Source organism: Hibiscus syriacus, unplaced genomic scaffold (genome assembly GCF_006381635.1).
Source record: "Hibiscus syriacus cultivar Baekdansim isolate YM2019G1 unplaced genomic scaffold, ASM638163v2 tig00110576_pilon, whole genome shotgun sequence".
Taxonomy (NCBI): Eukaryota; Viridiplantae; Streptophyta; class Magnoliopsida; order Malvales; family Malvaceae; genus Hibiscus; species Hibiscus syriacus.
Window position 1 is genome coordinate 163,957 of NW_024062787.1, and position 16,544 is coordinate 180,500.

Sequence of the window (16,544 nt, forward strand, 5' to 3'; positions counted from 1 at the left end):
TAAAGAGAAGATATGTACTATGCCAAATTGCCATTTGCCAGGCAGTGTTCCATAATACCAAAAGAAAAAAGAAATTGCTGCAATATGAAGAACAAATCATGATGTCCAGAGCTTCAAAAGGTCAGTAAAAAATCGAAATGGAGAAGTCTATCTATGCTAAACTAGCTTCTTGTTAAGCTGAAGAAACAACAAAATGCACCTTTGAAAGAAAAAATAATAATCTAGCTTTGTGTCAAACCGAAGTAATTAGAACTGCAGGGGAGGTACCCACCCATGTTAGATTGAAGTCCAACAAGTGCAACCTCCTCTTGCTGCAAATAACATATAGTCAAAAAAACTTTGAATCAGTAATCGTAAAAACGAAACTAACAGCCATATATTAGTGACTAATATTTTAAGCTAACCTATTCAAAAGGTGCATGAAAGAAGTTGACATACCAAAAACGAGGTATCATAGATCATTCCGCCAGCAGCCGAAAATAGATTCGAAAGCTCCGTGACGCTCCCTGCAGTACTGTACAGATTTTCTTCCATTGAGATGGCAACACCATCACTAGAAGGAAAATCATTCTGGTATAACAAGTTCGACCGAGAGGGATCATACAAGGAGGCATCGATTCGAGGACTGTGACTTGATTGGGAAACAATATATGAGTCGAAAACATTGCTCCCTCTATCAACATGACTTGGAACTGTACTTAAAACATGCCCATTTGCAAGATTTTGATGTGGAAGTTGATATGCAGAAGTGGTTGTGGTTGTGGGTGTGGGTTGGAATTGTTGGTAGGCATTGAGATCTCGGTTACCAGCCGATCTTGCACTTTCTTTCTGAAGATGCATGCGATATTTCTGCAACATGTAATTGCTATATGACTGTTTTATACAGGATTTGTAATAGTGCATATAAGATGTGTTAATATATTGCACCTGAAGATGACTTGCAATATTCTCTCTTGTAAGAATAGTAACATTCATAGCTTGCATAAGCTCCAAAATTTTCTTCGGAACATCATCTGCAATAACATGGTCACGTCAAAACAAAGCATTTTCTTTAGGAATATTTTTTAAGTACATGGCTAGAATAGTTCATACTGCCATCTCCAAGTTGATTCACAGCAGTAACAAACAACTCATGGAGCTCTTGTGTCCAAACCACCCTCGGTTTCTTCCAGGTCGTCTCTTCGTTGGAGGATTCTCCATCATTAGATCCGTCTTCGCTCTTCCGTTTCAGGCTTCTTTTATCTATTGTCGGGACGATTCGATTAGTGGAAGCGGTGGTATCATTAGACAGCTGTAGTAGGCTTAACCTGTCAATGTTAATGTTGTCAATGCTAGGCTTCTGAAATTGTGCAAGAAAACGTATCTTCTTGCGAACCACATGCTGCCAAATGAGACTAATAGCTTCCATGCGAACTGGTTTCACCAAATAATCACAAGCTCCTTTGAGTATACCCTTCATAATAACTCCATGTCTTTCGTCCGAAGATATCACTGCGTAAACATAAACACACAGATTAAGTTGAAAAAAACATAGAATGGTCAAAATTAATTGCATTTATTTTGTAACTTACCAACGACCGGCAAGTCCATCTCTGAAACAATGGTCTTAATAAGCTTGAGTCCATCAATGTCACGCATATGTGAATCACATATTACAATATCAAATCTGTTGTTTTTCTCTCTAAGCAAAGCAAGTGCATCACTCCCGTGCTGACACTTGGTAACTGAAATTCACCATGTCAGGTCATAAAATCATCAGAACCCTAAAAATTACTATGATTTTCACTCACATGAACCCTAAAGGATCTGTCTTTATGAATTGACTAATCAATCATCGAATCCATCGTTTTGGGTTCAGGAAAAATAAAACCAAAAATCAATTTTCTGGATTGAAAACTTAAACCATCAAACAATAAACCAAAACAAAGAGTAATGAATTCGTTAACCGACAGAAAGACGTAACATGCCTTGATATAATAACTTTCGAAGCATTCTTTCCAGTACTAGGAGAGATGTTTTATCATAATCAACTACGAGAACCTTCAAATCAGATGGGAATTCAGCAACACCATTGTCATCAACGATGCTCATTGCACGACTTCTTTTATGAATTAATGGAACAAAAACGAAGCTGGTGGCTAAACTTTTTATCCACTTTACATCTCTTGTAGGATATGTTTTTTTTTTCTCTTTTTGTATCCAAACTATTTACGAGTAAGGCAGGGAGAGAGCGAGAGTGTAGGGTTTTTCGTTAGTTTGTTTTGTTTGTTAAGTTTTGGAGAAATTTACACGTTGAAAAGATCTAGCTTCTTTCTCTTTCCTTTTACCATTAGATTCAAAGCAGGTGTATTTTCTTCATTTATTATTTTCAATTAGTATTTATTCACTATTTTAATTATAATGGCAAGTATTAGTAATTAACATCAGCTCGATTTACTCTCCAACTTCTACCATAGTATTAAATTACTGTCGTAATGTAGCGTAGCTGTCACAACGTAGTATTTTAAAGATAAATTACGTCGTAACACTTCCAACATCCATAATCATACTATAACGATCACACCAACACCACAACTGTAATTTAGAAATATTTCTTCCACTAATACTCCTTAAGATAATCAATGTTATTTGTTTCTGTAGATATATATTCAGGTAATATGATTTGAATAACTCGTGGATTGAAATATTAGATTTACTAGTCATCGTGAACTCACGTATAAACTTTTGGATATCTATTGTTCGAATTAATTTTTAGTATGAATCGGATAGTTGGATATTTAATATTTTAAATTTAATATTCATTATCTATTTAATTCTTGTTTAATCTTAAATTTTATCTTAAAAATAATTTAGTTCAATATTTAACTAACACATTATTAAAAATATAATAAATAAATTTTAAATTGAAGTTTTTCAACGAAGAAGAAATTACATCTAAAATTCGTCCAATTGCTAAGTCGTAGGAGATCGTTGATTCTCTCCACGAAAGACGAGCGCCCCTTATATAGAATGAGCAAAATCCTGTTACCCTTATGATGATCGTCTATATTTTTTAAACAAGTGCAACTTTTTTATTAATAAATTTAATATTTACCATCCAGTTAAAAATTTTAAATTAAATTTATTAATATACAATGTAAGAATCGATGTTTTGTGATGGTTTATCTCGTTTAATTTAGACGTAAAACTGTATATATTAACAATAAAAATCCAATGCATGATAAATTCTAAGTAGTAAAAAGATGTTTAGTTTGAACACTTAGGAAAAGAGAGAAAACGTTGCCATTGATACATTCAGCCACAAGGCCTGTTCAATAATTGGTAAATTTAATTTATATTTCCGACTCCTTTATTAACCAAAATCCTTTTTATTTTTTAGTTTTAAGAGTCATGAACACTTTGAGTTCGGAAAGATAAAAGTGTTCAAACTGAAATTTAAATATGTTTTTTTTTAATAAATTTTTAAAAATTTATCTAAATAAAAATCATTGTAAACAGATTTAATTAAAAAATCTATACAAAAATTTAATGATTATCTCAAATTTTGAAATAGGTTGTGTCGTTGGTAACTCTAAAAAGCTTATACCGAACTCGCCGAGAATCTTTGAATTGAATTTTTTACGGTTCTCTCTCTCTCTCTCTTAGTTGAGAAACAAACAACGGTATTTTTCCCAATACCTCATGCGGTCAATTATTTAGGATATTGGACCAACATAGAAATTTTGTAATGAATGGATCCTACGGGGGCGATTGAATTATTAATTTTAATGGGATTTGTCACATCGAAGTGATGAATCTATTAAAAAAATATTTTGTTAAAAAATTTAATTTAAAAATTTAAAAAAAAATAAGAGAAACTCGTCAATTCAACGTGATAAGTTGACGAGTCTCTTTGAATTAAAAAAAATAGTTGTTTCAAGTCATTTATCAACAGTAATATGAAACTCGTCACCTTGAAGTGACGACTGACGAGTTACACCGGCTAAAATTTAAAAAATTAATTAATTAAGAAAAATTTTAAAATTTTTATTAAGATAAAATTGTTTACAAAGTAAAAAATTATTTACAATCTAATAAAATTTATTTATATTTCCTTAGTTCTTACTGATGCCGAAGAGTTATCGAATGATAATGCCGCGGGGCTCGTCGAGTACGTCAGGATCGTCTGCCTTGATCGTCATCGTCATTATCGGCTGCATCTTGGGTTGATTGCTGAAAAATTGAGGTATACTCAACACACTCTCAGACGCACCTTTGAAATATGGGGATGAGTTTATGGTGTTTGACACCATCATAGTAGTTACTGATTTGACTTGGCGACTTCGTTGACTATATACGAAGTTATCCCATTCACCCTGACCCGCATCTTCCTGTACCATAGATGTGTGTTGGATTGCATCCCATGAATATTCAACCCAAGTCGGCTGAGTCGCGTCTGAAGTATGATAAGAGGTATGAAAACCAAAACTAGCATGAGATGCATGGTAATAATCTTCAGCGGCAGATGCTAAAGAAGATGAAGATGTCGATAATTTCTTCTTGGGCTTGGACTTGAGAAATCTGGCCTGATATTAATCTCATTCTTCCCTCTGTTCTGTTGTCGTGTGATATGGTTTTCCATTTCCTTCGTAATTTATGAGATAGGGAGAATGGTCGAAATCAAGGTCCAACGATGTAATCTCGTAATGCAGGGGGAGCGATAGGTGACGCTAATTCCAATGCTCGATGTAGGCAGCGTACCTCGTTGGCCAATCTTTTGAATGTTTCCCATGCATATCGATTCTATGGTGTGCATCCATTTCAACGATATCCGCGGGAGTCGACTGATGCGACGCAAATTGTCACAGCACTCTATCAGCTTCGTGCCACTCCACAATCGCAAAGTGTAGTAACGACGTCACGACACACTATAACTCAGACCCCTCAAAAAAATCCTACGATAATAACCGGTGGATCTCTTCATCAATATACGGAAGGAAAGAAAATTGTAAATATTAAATATCAAAGTTAATATATATAAAGTTTAATTTTTTTTAAAGAATAATAAAAGAAGAATTGTATATAGCATATTAACCGAAGATGTCGATCCTCATCCATACATCTTTTTACTGTGGCACCCGACAACTTCATATCGATTATTTTATGACGCCATATAAAATATTTAAAAATTAAAAACTAGAGTAAAAAATTAATTAAAATTATCAAATTTAAAATATAATGTTAGAAATTTACCTTCCGACAAGAAGAAACTCGAGGGGAACTGTTGTAATCGACATAAAAATGGGAACCGATACCATGCCCAGGATTGTAGCAGTATTAGACAACCTGCTACGTCAGCTTTTCGACCATGCTCGACAATAGATGCCTTGCAAAGCTCCCAGTATAGAAATGCTAAAAACGTCAAGCCCCAACTGATTTTGTGACACTTACCAAAGTCATCTAATATTTATAAATATTGCATATGTGCCAAATTATCGGATTTATCCGATAATAATATCCCTCCGATAAGTTGGAGAATATATGCTCGGGACACAAAATAGCCTCGTTCTCGGTAGAGTCCCTCGTTACTTCGAATTCAGACTCCAACTACGTCATTCTTACCCGATACACCAATGTCGAGGGGTCGTAAATATTCTGCTTCACCAATGGGTCTCCATTAATAAGAACACCGAGTTGGTAAGCGACGTCTTCTAAGGTAATCGTTGCTTCATCACTCAAGAAATGGAAAGTGTGTGTCTAGGGCCTCCAACGTTCGATTGGAGCCTCGATCAATGTCGAGTACACCTTGGAGCCATGTAGAAATATGGTTGAATAAAGACCGGATTGTTGAATATATATCAACATCCGTTTATACGGATATTTCGAAGTTATCCCGCGCTGATGAATACTCCCTTTTCCTTCCCATGAGACTTTGATTGATGAAACATGGACGTTGTCGATGCGTAACATCTTTGTTCGGGAAGCCATTTTTTGGGATTTTACACATAAAGTCAAATTTTTTCTCAATTGTTCTTGGATTCATGGTTTAATGAGAAATCAAAACCCCAAATCCCTATTTATACCTAAATTCCAACGGTTATAATTTTTTTTTACATTGTGGAACTCGTCCACATGACTATTGACAAACGACTATTTTTTAATTCAAAGGGGCTCGTCAACTCGAGGTGACGAGTGCCTCTTTTTTTAATTTTCTAAATTAATTTTTTTAATAAAAAAATATTTCTTTAATCGACTCATCACGTTGAGATGACGAGTCCCAATAAAACTAATAATTTAATGGCTTATGTGGGACCCACCCATTACAAAAATATATTTAATGGAACTCGTCACTTTGAGAGGACGAGTTTGTTGTGAACTGTAGAGAATGTCGTAGTTCCCAAAATAATTTCCATGTTGGCCCAATATCCTAAATAATTGACCCGCTTGGGGCATTGGGCCAAAAAAACCCACAAACAACAGGCGTCAAGATGGGCCTGCGTTCCACGTAGATCTGATATGGGCCTTGATTCGGTCATTCGGAGCTTACTTTGGATCTAAATAAATATACATATATTTTTTAGCTCTTTGCTGTGCTTCCTGGAAATTTAATACTAATCTTACCTTTTTCTTACAAAAAAGTATAAATAAATAAACAGCAAAAGCAAAAGTACAAAAACAGCCACGGTCGGCACCCACAGGAACCTCAATTTGCGATAAAAACCCATAGAATGACGTGATATACACAAAGGAACAAATGAATTAAAATGATGCATAGATAAGATATTAATTATCATAAATTAATATTTTTACGATTTGAAATAATTCTAAGATAGTATTTATTTAAACTTTTTCTTAATTATAGATAGTATATTCATCCTATAAATATAATCATTCCACTTAAAATTTTATTAGAAAATAACACCTCTTATTATTATTGTTCAATGAATTTAATTGATAAATATTATTATAAAATAATTTTGAATTGTTTTCAACATAAAAATAAAATAAATAAATTTAGAATTGAATGATTATTTTTAGATTTATTTGGGATGTCCTAATTTATTTTATTTTGGATTTTGGGTTCAGTCCTACTTTTACATGTTGGTGGCTGGTTAAGAGGGTAGTTAATGATAAATAGGCGGGAGTTGCTGGTCATTTCGAAGAGTCCGATTCCTGTTCGCTAAGTTTCCAGCTCTCCTTTACAAATTACAACCATATAAAACAAAGGTGAACAAAAAAATAAAATAAAAATTCCCCTTTCCTCCTTTTTAACTTCTTAATCCAGAAAGGCAGAAGAAGAAGAAAAAGAGGAATCTAAGAAGCAGCCCTGTTAAATTCTCTCTCTTTTCCAATCAAACCTGCTGTTTAGAGCGTTAGCTAAAAGTTTCAATGGAGGATGATACTTGGAGCTTTGCCTTCTCAGCTTCATCTAGGAGCTATCAATCCACTCTTAAATCCCATAGTGGTTCGTATTTATTTATTTATTTGTTTTTTTGGTTGCTTTTCACTTTGAGTTTTTGTTTCCCGGATTTATGCTGTTACCGAATGGGTTGTTATTGATTTTGGAAGCAGATCTCTGTATTGATTTTGAAGAGATTGAAGAAGATGATGAATTGATGACGGAATACCCCTGCCCGTACTGTTCGGAGGATTTTGATTTACTTGGATTGTGCTGCCATATCGATGAGGAGCATCATCTTGAAGCTGGCTATGGGGTATGCACTAAGCCCTTTCTGGATTTATTGTTAGGCGTTAATTTTTCTTTTGTGTTGAACGTTTGTTAGAATTGATATTTAAGGAACGTTTTACTCTTCCTGGATATGCTTTAGTTTGGTAATCGACCGTCAAAAATGGTTAGACAAGAGGGGATCTTTTAGTGCATGTGCATAAGTTGACCCAGCAAAAGAAGACCAAACTAGGTCAACTCTTTGAATTATGTTGTACGGATCCATTTCTCATCGCTATGCCTTAGCCACTTGAGGGAAGAGAATCGGGCATTGTACAGTGTTTGGTAATCCAGATGAATAGACGTTATCGGAACTGAATTACACGATTCGTTTCCCTCATTCTTATTCAGTATTATCAAACTAGTGTCACTCAATTTATGAACACTTTCTAACATCTTGCAATTTTGTCTGTCTTAAATTGTTATTTTTTACCCATGGAAGCTTATATGATTATCATTGGCTTCATCCTTCTTGCCCAAATTATATGACTTATTTATAATTTCTTCCCTCACTGTTAGTGAATGGATGATTGCTAAAGCTACTGGACAATTTTTGTTCTCATCTTCATGCTTTTAATTGCAACCTGTCTTTTATTATTAGTCCATAATGCCCATCTTGGGGGGTTCTAAAATAAAACCTGTTAATATAAGGCTAAAAAAAGGCTGCAATTGTTTGCAACTGAAAAACTTACAAGTGTGTAACTCTATAGAGTAAACTAGGTAACGTTTTAGGTTGAAACCGAAAATATTACGTTCTCCATAACAAATCATGTAAATTGCATAACTATTCTGGTTCCAACCTAAAAGTTCGTCAAGAAACTCATGTAACATTCTCAGTTGTAACCGAAATTATTACCAATTATGTAACTTTTTAGAGTAGATATGGTAACATTTTAGGTTAAAACCGGCCGCAATGTAACATTCTCGGTTGTAACTGAAATTATTATCAATTGTGTAACTTTTTAGAGTAGACAAGATAATAGTTTAGGTTAAAACCCACCGCAAATTAGCCTTAGGTTTCCCTGCCGCACAGCAGAACTACTGCATTTTTTAAACTGACATTCATTCATAATATTCTAGAGCCCCTATTAGCTTATGTAGTTTGGTGTCATTTATTGAAGTTGGGAGACCAGATTCTCTCTCCCTCTCTCTTTTGTATATGTGTTGGTTTGTTGGCAGGAGTTAAGACTTTGTACATTATCAGTGTAAATTAGTTTACAGAACTTTCCTTAATATGCTTCATTACATGATATGAAGCCTTCTGTTTGAGAAGAACAAATTTGGTGCTGACCTTACCAAAAGGAATTCTTATTGGATCTCTGAATAATCGGGGTACTTAAAGATAGTTTAGTTTTAATTGCAGTTCAGACATAAATGATGTTTAAGACCAGTTAATCATTATCGCTTATAATTGCAGGTATGTCCCGTTTGTGCTCAGAGTGTGGGTATGAACATGGTTGACCACATAACAACACAGCATGGGAATATTTTCAAGATATCCTTGTATTACTTTTTAGTTGAAAGAATTTGCTTATTTAGTTTCTTTTTCCCTTTTCTTTCAACTACCCGTTCAAGATTATGTCATTGTGCTTGAATCATTTCTCATGACATCCTGTTTCTTTTATTAAGTCTCTTTGAACCAGTCCATTTTAGATATTAACTTTCTATGTGTGACCATGAGGCTGCTTTGAATTTTTTTTAATATAATTTTAGGCCAGATTCTTTTCAGTTTCATGATCTGTGTCCCTTGACCAATGATTACAGTAACCACAAACTAAATTTCCATAAAGGCGACTCCTTTTCACCTCTTTCTTCTTTGAGGAAGGAGTTGCATGATGCGCATTATCAATCTCTTCTTTCCAGGTCATGGTCTTCACTTTCTTCCTCCAATACAGGACCCGATCCGTTGCTTTCATTTCTTTACAGTGCACCTCCTGCCGATCCAGCCAAAACTGTACAGCCTGCCTCTCCTACTGAAGTGACTTTGGAAGAAAAAGGCTCAGATGCAAAAATGATAGAAAAGTAAGCTTTGATTTATTTTTAAAATATTTTCTCTAAGCAACACCCTTTGAATACTGTGCTGTAACAGCATGATTGTGTCATTCTTTTTCAAAGGGTTGAAGAGGTATATTACATGAAAATGAGAGATCTTTTTTTCCTTTAAATTCTGGAGCTTAACCAATTGTGGATGGGAAAATAAGGATGAAAAGCATGTGTTTTGAGGGCTCCTATTTGATCTTCGATTTAACGGTTGGGGTAATGGCTACTTTAAGCTCATACAGTCAAGTAGATCTTACTTTTTTCTAATTGATTTCTTTTACCCAACAACTTCTGGAACTTGTTGCCTTCTGCTGTTCTTAATGGTATCAGGATATGATTTTACCTTTGTGTTTCCCCTCTCCTAGTAGTGATTATTACTTAGTTTTTGCCGTCTTAACTGGAAGGAACTTCATGATAGTCTTTATGTTGTGTACAGAGATGTTCAGCCATTGCCATTGTCAGATAAGGAGCACTTGGAGAAGGCAAACAAGTGTGAGTTTGTACAAAGGCTATTGTTATCAACCATCTTCAATGGTGGCTTATGAAGCGAAAGAGGGACTGCCACTTCCATATTTTAACAAACGGGCCGTCATACATGATCTTGCGTTCAACATTCTGATACTTCAATGTAGAAGGTAGGGATAGATTCAAGAATGTAATGATGTAATTTATTTAATAGGCTGATGTTTTATCAATTAAGTCCCCAACAGAGATCAAACTCTTGTGTTTTTCCAGTTTAAAGCATCACTTCATAGAAGCCATTATATCAGCTTTGTTTAAAGCTTACAGTTGCTAGTAACCCTGATTGAATACCTTCATAGGTATTTAATAAAACCGAACTATTATTTCAGTGATAGCGCATGCTATGATGATGGCCGTGCTATGGTCTGTTGAGAGACGCACGAATTTTTGTAGGTGCAAACATAATTTTTTTTAAAAAAAAAATTAGGGGAGTGAGATTATAAAATTTTTGGAGTACAAAATTAAATAATTCATATAAAATATCTCAAATATAAGAGAATTTAAAATTTTTAAGAGATCATATCATAGACTCGTCTGTGCAGGGAGGTCTGTTTGTATTTCATATTTGTGATTCAACGGCCTACCCCTTTCACTTTAATATCACGCCTTTAGAAAAAATACTTTTGAATCGATACTTATATTTGTTTGAGATATTTTGTGTGAACTAATTATTAAATTCAAGTTTGGGAGAAATAGAAACTATGAACTAAAAATTTTGTGATTCAATGATCGTTGATATTAATGAGGCCACATGATAATAGTAGTGTTGACTGGTGATGGAAGATTTTAATTAAATTTCATCTGAAATTTAGAGGTCAAAATGATATTTTATCTAATTTGAAAGTATCAAATTAATATTTTATCTACCGTTTAAATTTCAAATTAAAAATTAATATATTGCAAAATAGCTGCCTTGTAACCAAGTTTAATGAATGCAGTCTGGTAGCAAAACCTGACCTTTTCCATCATCGAGTCAAAGCGACCACGACCATCCTGTTTCCTCATGCACACTGCTGCATCAAGAGGGAACTTATGGAATCATAAGGCTGAAAAACAAGCTACTTCTTAGCAAAGTTTCAAGTGTCGTAACCGGTTTTGGTCCGGGCACGAAATATTTATTTGGCGGTGAAATTGATGTGAATAAATGGTTTTGGAAATAATTTAGGAGTCGCCATCGGCCTTTTGGGTCAGGTAGGTCGAATACCTAAAAAATATCTTTTAAAAGAGTTTTTAAGAAAACATCAATTAAAATATAAACTGATCTGCGTTTTAACCAAAAATTCGTTCTTTTTAATAATAAAAAGGAATTTGTGGTCGGTTACGTTTAGGGAAGGATTAGCACCCCTACAACGCCCAAAATTGGTACTTTTTAATTATAAATTGTCTCTAGTATTAAAATTAAAAATTCAAAAATATATTTAATTTATAATCCTATTATTTCAAAATTATATAAATAATATTTTTATTTATTTAAAATATTAGAAAAGAACTTCTAGGTGCCTTAAGACAGCTCTTTTCTTTGATATTAATAAAATTGATTTTAAATAAAATTAAATAATAATTTTTAATAATATTTAATTTTAAAATACCAGAATAGGACATCCAGTTATATTAAGACTGTCCTTTTCTTCGATATTGAAAAATATTAAAATAATTTATTTAAAAAAAATATAAATTATTATTTATCATATATATTTATGACTATATAATAATAATAAAAATATTTAAATATATAAACAATTAAAACAATAAAAATACCATTAGAATGATATATTTAAAAGCAGTAAAATAAATGAAAACATTTAAAATTAGTGACTAAATTATAGTAAAATTAAAATTAAAAACCTAATTCATAATTAATCAAAATTATAGGGTTTAAACATGTTATTTTCTTATTTTATTAATTTAGTGACTAAAATAAAACTATATAAAATTCGGATAATAAATTAAAATAAATTAAAAAATATAAAATCGATATTAAAATAATAATTAATAAACCATGAGGGACTAAATTTGATATTTACCTAAATATATATATATATATATTCTGATAAGGACTAAATTAAAATAAAATAAAATTAGAAGACCAAATTAAAATAATCAAAAACTACTTTCAGTGACTAAATCGTAAGGATTACAAACTATAGTGACTGCGGAAATGGTTTACCCATGATGGAAATTACACAGATACCCTCATCAAAACGGCGTCGTTTTGATGAGGGTATTTATACCCATTTAAGCCGGCCCTAAGGGCCATCTTTCTCACTTCTCTGGTTTTGCTTCTCTCTCTTTAGAGAGAGAAGCTCTCGTTTTCTCTCGCCGGAAGAGAAAACCGGCCTCCGTTTCCGGCGCCGATCGCCACCGCCGGCCACCGCTCACGGTGACCGGAATTCCTAAATTACTCTAGAGCATAGATCTCGACCTTCTAAGGCCGAATATGGCCTCCGTTTGTCCTAAAATGCTCTAGATCGTTCTAGATCTAAAATAAATCGAAGGTTTTACCTTCGGTTTTACAATGATTCCGGTGGTTCCAGACGATTTAAAGGCTTCTACGATGGTAAGATGCTCCTTTTCCTCTTCTTTCTGGTTATTGGCTTGCTGTGATTATCTCTTCCTTTCGTTTTTTTTTTTTTTTTCTGTTTCTATTTTTTTGTTCTCTGTCTCTCTGTGGCTGTCTGTTCTTCTTTTCTTTCGCAGGTATGGTGGCTTTTATAGCCACCACGAGGTTCTGTTTGGACCGGTCCCGAGAGGGATGTCTAGGTGAGTCACCATAGCTATGCTGGTGACTCACCATGGAGCTCGATTTGGGCTGCCATCTGGTGTTCTGGAATCTACGGCGGCGAGGTGGCGTGGCAAAAGCAGCGTCGGCAGCGACTGGTTGGACCATCTGGCAGTGGAGGCGTCGACAGCAGCGTCTGGAAGCTGGAGAGGCAGCTTGAGCCTTCTGGAAGCGGCGGCTGGGAGCTAGGATTTGAAAACCCTAGCTGAAACCCTAAATTGGTTTAGGGTTTCCATCTGGTCTGGGCCGGTTCTAGGTCACTGTTGGGCTTCAAATTGTAAATGGGCTCGGGGATCTTGTAAAATGGGTTTGTAATATTTATTTTTTATTTAATAATAATAATATAATAAATTAATAATTAATAATAATAAAATGAACTGAAAAATTATTGTCTACAGCTGCCCCTCTTTGCTCATTCTTGTGTTAACAAGAATAGAGCAAAGACGAAAAAAAACAATAATTTTTCATTCGGCTTATTTTAAGTAATATGGAAATGTTGAAAACATCATGCACTGAAGGGCTTACAGATGACCCTAAGGCTTTGAAAACATCAAAAAGCTCCTGAAGGCTTTTTGGAAACATCATGCACTGTATGACTTACAGATGACCCTAAGGCTTTGAAAACATCAAAAAGCTCCCGAAGGCTTTTTGGAAACATCATGCACTGTAGGACTTACAGATGACCCGAAGGCTTTGAAAACATCAAAAAGCTCCCGAAGGCTTTTTGGAAACATCATGCACTGAAGGACTTACAGATGACCCGAAGGCTTTAAAAACATCAAAAAGCTCCCGAAGGCTTTTTGGAAACATCATGCACTGAAGGACTTACAGATGACCCTAAGGCTTTAAAAACATCAAAAAGCTCCGAAGGCTTTTTGGAAACATCATGCACTGAAGGACTTACAGATGACCCTAAGGCTTTGAAAACATCAAAAAGCTCCCGAAGGCTTTTTGGAAACATCATGCACTGAAGGACTTACAGATGACCCTAAGGCTTTGAAAACATCAAAAAGCTCCCGAAGGCTTTTTGGAAACATCATGCACTGAAGGACTTATAGATGACCCGAAGGCTTTAAAACATCAAAAAGCTCCGAAGGCTTTTTGGAAACATCATGCACTGAAGGACTTACAGATGACCCGAAGGCTTTAAGAACATCAAAAAGCTCTCGAAGGCTTTTTGGAAACATCATGCACTGAAGGACTTATAGATGAGGGAAATAGTTTACTAAGTAAAAAAAACTAAGGAAATCGTTTTCTTACTTTTCAACAATTTCATTTTTAGAAAAGATTGAATGAGAAACTATGGAAATCGTTTTCTCATTATTTTTCAAAATAACATGTTGATTGGGTAACATGCCCCAATTTCAAGATAATTTTCATTCTTGTGGATTGCATCCATCTCTTCTTCACTTGATTAATATGGAGATGTTGAATAAATTCTTCTCTTTCTTCAGAAGAGTTCTTCTCATTATGAACTTTCCGCTGGGGATGATGTTGACCTATTTCCTGTGATAGAGTCATTCAAAAAGTTGAATAAGCTCTTGATGAGTTCTTCTCATTATGAACTTTCTCTAGAAAGGCTGATGCTAATCTATCTCCTTCTGTGATAGAATTATGCAAAAAGTTGAACAAATTCTTCTTATTATGAACTTCTTCTTCCTTCTTCAGATGAGTTCTTCTCATTATGAACTTCTCTAGAAAAGCTGTTCCATCAAGTGATGTATTTGAGCAAAAGGTTGAACAAATTCTTCTTATTATGAACTTCTTCTTCCTTCTTCAGATGAGTTCTTCTCATTATGAACCTTCTCTGGCAAAAATAATCCATCAAGTGATGAATTCAGACAAAAGGTTGAACAAATTCTTCTCATTATGAACTTCTTCTTCCTTCTTCAGATGAGTTCTTCTCATTATGAACTTTCTCTGGAAATGATGATCCATCAAATAATAGATTCAAGTAAAAGGTTGAACAAATTCTTCTCATTATGAACTTCTTCTTCCTTCTTCAGATAAGTTCTTCTCATTATGAACTTTCTCTGGAAATGATGATCCATCAAATGATGGATTCAAGTAAAAGGTTGAACAAATTCTTCTCATTATGAACTTCTTCTTCCTTCTTCATATGAGTTCTTCTCATTATGAACTTCTATAGAAATGTCAATCCATCGAATGATGGATTGGAGCAAAAGGTTGAACAAATTCTTCTCATTATGAATTTCTTCTTCCTTCTTCAGATGAGTTCTTCTCATTATGAACTCGACCTGGAATGTTGATCCATGAATGATGGATTTGAACTTTGCTAAAATCTTTGAAATTCCTGTCAAATATTCAACATGGATAAAATGAATGAAAATGCTCCTATTTGCAAATGTCTAATATGATGCATGAATGTTGATGCAATCTTCGTTTAACTTCAAAATGGTGAACTCGGTTTTCCTCCACTTCATCATTTATTGCCAGGGTCACCTCTGGATATCAGTGTAGCAACTTATGCTATCAAGCTTGCATTTCTGAAGAACCATCTGATCAACTTGTATCTTTATGTCTTCTTTGCTTCATGAAAGTCTCAGAAGAATTGTTTCACTTGTGGAACTCTTGCTATAGTCAGAGCTATGACTTTGATGCCCCATCTTGTCTTGGATAAAACCAACTTTATTTGTTTGGACTTGTGTAGAAATCCCATAAAGTTTTCATCTTTGAAAAGAGAATCTGTCATCTTTAAAAAGAGAATCTATCATCTTTGAAGAGTGTAGATGTAGATATGCCTGACTCAGCAGGGATTAATCAGGAGAATAGAGTCTGTTCTGATTTGACTCTTGAAACATATCACAAGGAGGATTTATTCCAATTCCTTTCATGTCTCCACATCTAATTGGATCTCGAACAAAACAACTCAAACCATATCATGTAAAGATGTTTAACAACAACCTACTATTTGATCTTAGTTGGCTCAACTAGTTTCTTGTTGTCAAAATTTTCAGCTTTCCTTGGAAAGGAATCTTCATTATATCTAACTTTTAATCTTGGGGTTGAAGAAGACAAACTTCATCTTGGATCAATAAATGGAAACCATATGATCGTAACATTGGTTCAGCATCAGAATAGCAGGTTCATAAAACATTTGATAGTGCATTCATCCTTTCCTGTGGCTTCTGTTCAGATGTTCGTAAAACATTTGACAACACATTCATCCTTTCCTGTGGTTTCTGTTTAGATGTTCGTAAAACATTTGACAACACATTCATCCTTTCCTGTGGTTTCTGTTCAGATGTTCGTAATTATTGAAGTTCTTTGCCTAGTGTTCAAAGCTTTTGAATGATGTCACAAGACCATTTGAGAACAAAAACTCAGTGGGGATTCAAGTGTAATGTTGGTATGACAAAAAAGTTGGTCAAATTCACAAGATATGCTGGTGTCGAATTGAATAGAAGACACTAAATGATCTTGATATCATCTCGGGCAAAGACAAATATGATACTGATCACATTTTCTTCTATAATG

At 34.3% G+C, this 16,544-nt stretch overlaps 2 protein-coding genes across 2 annotated transcripts; one reads left to right on the forward strand and one right to left on the reverse strand.

The window, feature by feature from the left end:
• Window positions 1–172: 172 nt before the first annotated feature.
• Window positions 173–2,091, reverse strand: LOC120133076 (two-component response regulator ARR2-like). Its single transcript, XM_039149733.1, has 6 exons — window positions 1,968–2,091; window positions 1,572–1,724; window positions 1,093–1,491; window positions 928–1,013; window positions 439–849; window positions 173–311 (listed from the first exon to the last, which is right to left on the reverse strand). The coding sequence occupies exons 1-6, from the start codon at window positions 2,089–2,091 to the stop codon at window positions 222–224; spliced, it is 1,263 nt and encodes a 420-aa protein (XP_039005664.1). The 3' UTR covers window positions 173–221.
• A 5,117-nt stretch (window positions 2,092–7,208) lies between these two features.
• On the forward strand, window positions 7,209–10,502 carry LOC120133060 (protein DEHYDRATION-INDUCED 19 homolog 3-like). The gene is made up of 5 exons (XM_039149718.1): window positions 7,209–7,444; window positions 7,552–7,694; window positions 9,123–9,200; window positions 9,468–9,727; window positions 10,182–10,502. Exons 1-5 carry the CDS (start codon window positions 7,369–7,371, stop codon window positions 10,288–10,290), a joined length of 666 nt encoding a protein of 221 aa, XP_039005649.1. The 5' UTR covers window positions 7,209–7,368; the 3' UTR covers window positions 10,291–10,502.
• Window positions 10,503–16,544: the final 6,042 nt, after the last annotated feature.